General features: G+C 40.7%; 1 protein-coding gene across 3 annotated transcripts in view; it reads right to left on the bottom strand.

Moving 5' to 3' along the window:
• Positions 1–1,122: 1,122 nt before the first annotated feature.
• LOC106812719 (glutaminyl-peptide cyclotransferase-like) overlaps positions 1,123–8,001 on the bottom strand; it is a 10,825-nt gene continuing 3,946 nt past the window's right edge. For all 3 annotated transcript variants that reach the window (XM_014816670.1, XM_014816672.1, XM_014816671.1), the window contains 8 exons: positions 6,901–7,085; positions 6,632–6,778; positions 5,911–6,010; positions 5,518–5,687; positions 4,646–4,810; positions 3,462–3,561; positions 3,092–3,217; positions 1,123–2,448 (listed from right to left, as the gene is read on the bottom strand). In XM_014816670.1, coding sequence (XP_014672156.1) covers positions 2,297–2,448; positions 3,092–3,217; positions 3,462–3,561; positions 4,646–4,810; positions 5,518–5,687; positions 5,911–6,010; positions 6,632–6,778; positions 6,901–6,987 — 1,047 coding nt within the window. In that variant the 5' untranslated portion in view covers positions 6,988–7,085 and the 3' untranslated portion in view covers positions 1,123–2,296. The remainder of the gene's footprint in view (positions 2,449–3,091; positions 3,218–3,461; positions 3,562–4,645; positions 4,811–5,517; positions 5,688–5,910; positions 6,011–6,631; positions 6,779–6,900; positions 7,086–8,001) is intronic.

Genomic DNA, 8,001 nt, shown 5'->3' with positions numbered 1-8,001 from the left:
TGTGTGTGTGTGTGTGTGTGTGTGTGTGTGAGCGTGTGTGTGTGTGTGTGTGTGCGCGCGTGTGTGTGTGCGGGGTGCGTGGTACGTGGTGCGTGTGCGTGGTGCGTGTAATGTATATATATGTGGGGTAATTAATCATATGATATTATTTAGCCCTGATATATATATATATATATATTTACATATAAAATAATAATATATAAGGAGAAACTTTACAGCTTAGTTGGAAGAGCAAGCAAGCAATCAATTATGATAACTGTTTTACAAATGCAAATCTATAACAAGAAAAACTATGCTATTCAAAAATATTAATTACAATGTTGAACAATAATAATCCATTCTAACCTGTATAAATTTATATACGAATTGTAAAACTCGTTTTACACCATTTTGGCACACACACTATATGTAACGATAGCTGTGGTATCAGGCGTACACAATAATATTTATTACTATTATATGAATATATTCATTATTATTAATAATTATTATGCAATTAATTAATAATAATAACATAATAATGGCTTGATAACTATTACCTACTGATGTTATACTTATTCTCAGTGACAAATCCCTACAGTGAATTACGAATGACAAGCTCCTACGCCTTTCTACAGAAAAATCCTATGCACCAAATCAAAATTAGATAATAACACATTTGTGTTATTATCTACTCTTGACCAAATTTATATTGATCAATCTTTCAGTTTACTCGAGGTCTCTTAGCGATAAAGCAATGAAGAATTTTCTCCACTATTCACGTTTCACTTGAACCTCACAGGTTGTATACCAAGGGACTTTGTTAATCCAGGAAAACCACGGGAGAGCTGGGATATATACAGTGGTCTGGCTATTCTTCACTCACGTAGTAAGCAGGGATGTTATTATCATAGTAGAGTTAGGAGAGTGTAAGGGATGTACATATCAGCAGGTGTAGATAATAGAGTAGTAATATAGTCTCTATTATCTACTCCTGATATCAGCATAAGCATCTCCACAATTTTGTAGGATTGCTTAGATGTTTAGGAAATCAGCAAAATACAAATTATATGGCATCATAGGAGTACATTGTGGGTCACTATACGCGAGACCATGTCTCCACAAATAAACAGGAACAAAAAATCCATGATCCAAAAACAACCGAAGATTTATTGTTAAAAATAAATTCAAAAATATATAATGTATCACATGGTTTTCATGTCACCACCCCTCCGTACCTTTAATAAGAATTATTCCACTAGTCGACATACAACGTGAGAGTATAATTAAACCTCTACTAAGTGATACTATTTTATATATTACAGGCAAACGAAAACCTTTAAGTATAAATAAAACCTTCACACGCCACCGTTCATTCCTAAACGCCACTCTCAACCTCAACTTCAGTGGCGCCATCTATAGTGCGTTAAAGCAGGCCAGTGGCCACACTCTATACATAGCCATCCTCAGCTGGTAACCCGTGGCAACACCTGTCAAACGTAGGCACTCAGTATCAGGGCACAGCTAGGTGAAATCACAGTAGTGGCTGCTTAACCCAAGATGAGATCGCGCACTCACCAGCACAAATATATCACTGTCATTATATCACTCTCTTTTCTTAGAATAGGAAACCGATTTCAGCCACCGCTTGCTGAAATTATTATAAGCACGATTTTCGTAAATTCAGACACTCTTCAGTCTCTGTTAGATGATCTAATGGTTATCAAACACCGATACTAGAGTAAAGTTCAAAATTCGTTACTTTATATACATTATTTAATATCTTAACCTGGAAGAAACCCATTGATAAAGATCTAAGTATGTTACTAATTATAAAAAACACCACCAGCTACACGGTGGAAAAATTGTGGCAGTTTATAAAGGTAACCAGTTTGGTTAATATATTAAACTTTACTGGTTTGGTTAATATTAATGCTAACTTGAAACAGTCATTGAGAGCGAGACACCTGCACTCAGCGCAGAATAAAGAGGTGGCGCCCTCATGCAGTTGCTACATGAGGTGGCTCCCTCGCATGGATGCTGCATTGCATGTGGTGGCGCCCTCACACAATAGGTGATGCCCTCGCATAAACATTAGCTGCGCTGGCGCCCTCACGTCAACGTTACCCTAGGTGGTGCCCTCACACGGGCGCTACGAGCGGTGGCGCCCTCACACGAGGGCTACGTGTGGTGGCGCCTTCACACAGGCACTACGCACGGTGGCGCCCTCACACAGGCGCTACATGCAGTGGCGCCCCCTCACACGGGTGCTACGTGCGGTGGCGCCCTCACACAAGCGCTACGTGCAGTGGCGCCCTCACACGGGCAGGTGTAGATACTCGGCGACAAACACGCGCATGATCTTGTTGAGGTTGTCGACGGTGTCGTGGTCGACGTGGTGACCATCGTCGCTCTGCGTGTGCCAGACGTCGGGGAACGGCATCGGAATGAGGTGCAGCACGCGCACGCCTATGTAAACAAAATAACCAACGACAGATGAGAAAACGTCTGTGCACATACTCGCACACTGATGCAAACGCATACACACAAACAGTAGACGAACTGCAGATAAAAAAAACGTTTGTGCACACACTCACATAGGGATGCAAACATACAGTAAACACCCGCATAAAAGAACCCGTGATTTTCTGTTTCAGGCTGAAGAGGTTCTTATATATATGGTACATAATGAGAAATCAGCCTGAAGAGGTTCTTAGAGATTCTTAATTTTTTTTTCGGGGGGGGGGGAGTATTTTGGCGGGTATTTTGGGGGGTATATAATGATTTGACTAATAGTAGACAGTTTCCAATGGTGTAGCACACATACTTGGATTGCCCCAGTTTCCTCTAATTTTTGGTATTTTTTTTATATAAGAACCTGTTTCAGCCTGTAGGTTCTTAAAATCACGGGTTCTTTTATGCGGGTGTTTACTGTATAGATGATACCTCCGTGTTGAAAATATAGTTATAACTAACGAAATAGAATTTTCTTTTGATGCTGTGGATATTTAACCTAGCATCAAAAACTATTTGTTGACAGGTATGATACATACATACATATTTATATATATATATATATATATACATTAATGGCTGCATATTAAGCATCTACCTTTTTTCATGAATGGAATGTGGTCATCCTCTGCTATACCATTGTGGCCTCGTCGGCGCGTGTTAAAATACTGGTTTGCTGTCTTCGAATGACTAACTAGCAAGTCCTGCTTAGCCAGTGTTTTCTCTGAAATCAGATTTGTTAATACTGATATGCTTCCATGACAGAAATAAACTCATAACCATAAGCAGAATTTTTTTATTTCAACCTCAAGGGGGTATCTATCATACCAGATTCAAATGATAGATTGCCAGCCACACTTCTCATAAGGTATACAGTTCTATTAAAGCGGACATATTCGCCATGTTTAGGACAGTTTTCTTATATTATTAACAAACAAACTAGTTCTACAGGTTTTTCAAGCACATACCTATTCTGATGAGGCGATCAAACATCTTCGATGTGCCATCAAAATAACTAGAGAAACGAGGATTAGCAGCTCCTATAAGGTCAAGGAGAACTAGCATGTCCTGCAAAGGCCAATAGAAATAGAAATCTCGTACAGCTTCATGTCACACCAGTGACAATAAATTGCGCCAACTGCTCCTACACATCGAATGGTAATAACTATCTGTAATATATTTTTCCCTTTTTTAATTGTTGTTTCATGTTACAAGTGCCGCAGAGCGACAGCGCTCAACTGACGTGTACTCTAGCCGGGTATTCTTCTGATAAACTCACTGGCAACCGAATCAAGTGCGCCCTCCTGCCACCGCGTTCGCGCTCAGAGCATATATCTAGGATACTACTAATACAGATCCATGTTCACCCCTCTTCTTGAGGGTAAGAAGGTTATCAGACACTTACTCTTCGCACGTCAGCGGAAAGCACATTTCATGGTCCTTTCAATAAAGTGATAAAAATGGTAGGTCAGCACTGAAACAAAAAATGTTTTTCACTCGGTCCGTTAGACCATGTCCTCAGAAAATGTCTGATATCTGACCTTTCCCCCACTGCCCTTTGACCTGTGACCTCCAATTTTGTGCTGGGGATGGGTTTCCTCCCCATCACACTATACATCGAATATTAAGAGCGTAGGTCAAGCCGTTGAGGTTTGTGCCACAATTCCGTATTTCCTCCTATACCTTAAGTTAAGGGGGAAATATTCCCCCTCCATTGACACACCTTAACCTTTGACCACTGACCCCAAAATTCGACATCCCGAGTCCTTTTCGCGATCCCCCTCGACGTCCCAAATATCAAGACCGTACGTCGAGCGGTTAAGATTTGTGCCCAACTGTTGATGGACGGACAGACGCACGGACAGACAATCATGCGATTCTACAAGCTGCATCTGACTTTGTCAGCTGAGCTAAAAAGTGATGTCACTAATTAATCTGAAATCTCATTAATTATTATAAAACCAATCACTATAAATATATTAGCAGTGGGCCGAATCAGTGACTTAATGCCATGTGTGGTAACTTGTACTTATGAAATACAAACACTCCAACAAAAATTGATACAAAGCATTGTGATTCAACTAGAAATGATGCCAAAAGCTAGGCTAATGTCCTCCCCGTCAGTATCGGTAATTGATGTTATTCTGTTTACAATTCCGTGCAGTAGGTTAGTGCCGTCCTCGTTGTTCATGGGGTGGACCCTGTTCTTCATCGCCTGCGACAGGTGGCGCGCTCCGTAAATGCTGTCCGTGTCCGTCCAATCACGAAACGCTTCCTCCCCATCGAAGAACAGCAGCTGCAGCGTGACGTCCTGCGCCTGAGGATGAGTTTAAAAATTTAATTAAATTTAATTTGTATAAAAATATTGAGCCTTGATCTGATGAGAATAAATAGGTAGCTAGTTAATTCGTCACAATCGATTTGCGCACGAGGCGAGAGTGAGAGAGAGTCAGAGAGTCAGAGAAAGAGAGAGAGAGAAAGAGAGAGAGAGACAGAGAGAGAGAGAGAGAGACACAGAGAGAGAGAGAGAGAGCCGAAAGAGAGGGCAAGAGAGCGAGGAGAGAGAGAGAGAGATTAAAACAAAATTGAGAGAGACCACGAGAGAGAGAGAGAGAGAGAGAGAGCGAGTGAGTCTGAGAAAGAGAGAGACAGAGAGAGAGAGAGAGAGTTGCTGAGAAAGGAGAGAGAGGAGAGAGAGAGAAAGAGAGAGAGAGAGAGAGAGAGAGAGAGGAGAGAGAGAGAGAGAGAAGAGAGAGAGAGAGAGAGAGAGAGAGAGAGCGAGAAAGAGAGAGAGGAGAGAGAGAGAGAGAGAGAGAGAGAGAGGAGAGAGATGAGAGAGAGAGAGAGGAGGAGAGAGAGAGAGAGAGAGAGAGAGAGAGAGAGAGAGAGCAGAGAGCCATCCGCATGCTTGGACATGAACACAACATAATATAACTTTGCACACTGAAATTGTGAAACATAAATTTATGTTTTTGACAAGCTGGTAGTTTCAAACCAAGAAATAAACATCGTTTTTTTCGACACCTGTTTTCTCTCCTTCTTCAGATATTTATCTAGTGTGTAAGCAAGGTCCAATATCATCGCACACGGCACCGCTGAATCTGTCGCTCCAATAAACTCAAAATCCTTAAAGTACTTGGAATCAAAGTGGCAAGCCAACACGAGTCTTCGTGGTGCATGTGGATCCCACGTTGCTGAAACAGAATGTCAGACAACAACATCAAAGTAAAAGCTAATGGCTGCCCAGTAGTGTGAATGTATAACATTGCAAGGCCCAAGGATGGTCATTCCAACCGCAATTCATCCCAAGGAGTATCAAAGAATAGGCACAGTATTAAAAAAATGAGCAGGAAAATATGAACTGCGTGAATTAATTTCAACTGATACTCAATCAGTCAGGAACAGACATGAACCTACCAATGATATTTGTGAATGGTTTTGTGCCATATGGAGTATTTTCCTCAAATTCGTCTAATTCTATTTCCCAGTCTAGGTTCTGCAACCTACTGATAATATGCTGAAATGAAAAATTAAATGAAAAAAACAATCAAATTAAGTCAGTTCACTTAAATTCAATTCAGAGTAAAATCTGGCAATACAGGAGGTAAATTTTCCACCTGGTTTCAAGGTTTGTTACGGATTTGCTAAAGACCATCTCAAGCAAATTGGTGAAGATTCGTTAACCGAAAGTTTACATATTCAAAGTGTGCTTTATACCAATCTGTGAATCAGTAACATGCAGCTCAATATATAGTCATAATTATTGTAAAATTCAAACTCAAGGCGATAACGCAAGTGACACACGGCCATGCAGTTAATATGCATACATACATGGTGCTGCCCTCTACATGGAATCATAATTAAAAACTGAATACCAATAACAGAAATATTGTCGCTATCTCAGGCAGCTCGTTATTCCGTATCCTACATAGACCCATCCTCATCAGCATCCATCATTTATATTTTTAAGAAAAGGATAATAAAGTATGCCATAACTGTCATGTGTATAAAACCATTCTCTATGCACAGTTACGTCTTGTAGTGAATTTGCCGTTGAATCGTATACCTTCTGCCATACATTTGTTGAAATCTGTACTTTCATCGTGTTAAATAGTTATACAAGCCATTTAAATATTACCTGCTGACATTTGGTGTTGCCTGCAGTTCCTGGAACTCGTGGCATGAGCATTGGTGCTAGCTCCACTTTAGTCAATCTATCGTGATTAGAAAGATCGGATAATTCTTTCATGCGTTCCTGTGAGAGGGACCTTGGCTTATGAGTCAGCTGAAACAAGAATAAAGTATGTCCAAGCCAAATAAAGAGAAAAGTATATATAACTTAATAACAGTTTTTTTTATGTGAGACATAGTTATTAATCTGAGCTACCCAACTGATTAAATACTCACCTTTTTCAATGTCCATGAATTGTCTCCATTTGTGCACATACACCAGTGCAGGCCCAGTATTGCTAAGGTGAAGGCAGCTGCATTCATTCTGATGATATAGAGATACTCTTCCTTTTAGGTTCCTATTACTACCAGCACTCCGACCTTAAATGTTCATCTCCTCTATCTTGCTATGTTGCTGCACACTATTAGCGTAAAGACAAGAAAAACTTTTGTGAATAGTTAGATCAGAATTAGAATGGGATTTTATACTATATGCTCCAAGTCTAAGGGTTACCATTCAGAACTTCCAACTGAACAGCCTGTGATTCAAGTCCCATATTGTTCAATGCTGTACAAGACACTTTACGCAAGTAATTGGTATGCTTCAGCCTGTACAAGCTCTACCAGCTGTGCTAGTGGGCTTAGAATTAGATAGCTTAGCATATTACCAAGAGCAGATAAAGAAGGTACCTTCTTTATCTGCTCTTGGTATTACCGATCTGAGCGGCTGGTTTGAGCCCCGGCAAGGCACTATTTGTTAACGTATCTGCTGGCAAAACACTTTATTCTCATTGTCCCACAGACTCACAGTATCATAGCACTGTGACAAACTGCAATATAATGGTCAATTGTATGGTAGACGATTTATTATTTAAGAATAAATGAAATGAGGTCAAGCATATACAAAGCAAAGGACAGCGGAAAGAGCAGAAGCTGGAGGTGGAGAAAGTAGGGAGTTCTGATTAGCAGCATGACGCAAGAAGAGAAGGACGAAGTAGACAGAGTAGGATGAGCCAATGGCAGACAGAAGAAGTGATCGGAGGAGAATAACACCAGACGACAGAACATGAAGGAGACAGAGGAAGACAGGATGGTAGCTCCAAGAAACAGTCTTGCTAGGGTCAGAAGACCGTTTCAAACATTGGCTGCAGCTAAACACGTAGTTGTACTTAGCTTCCACAGTGAATCAGCCGTAAAAAGAGAGGAAGCACGTGTGCACAGTGAGATATATCAAATGAAATCTAGGTAATACATCCAAAACCTCTGCCTGTAACCATCACGGTCACGCCTACGATGCGCTGGGTACCTTACCGGGGTTACAGCAACTTTTGGGGGCGG

Source organism: Priapulus caudatus, unplaced genomic scaffold, assembly GCF_000485595.1.
Source record: "Priapulus caudatus unplaced genomic scaffold, Priapulus_caudatus-5.0.1 Scaffold678, whole genome shotgun sequence".
Classification (NCBI taxonomy): domain Eukaryota; kingdom Metazoa; phylum Priapulida; class Priapulimorpha; order Priapulimorphida; family Priapulidae; genus Priapulus; species Priapulus caudatus.
This window is presented reverse-complemented; position numbering and strand designations above follow the sequence as displayed.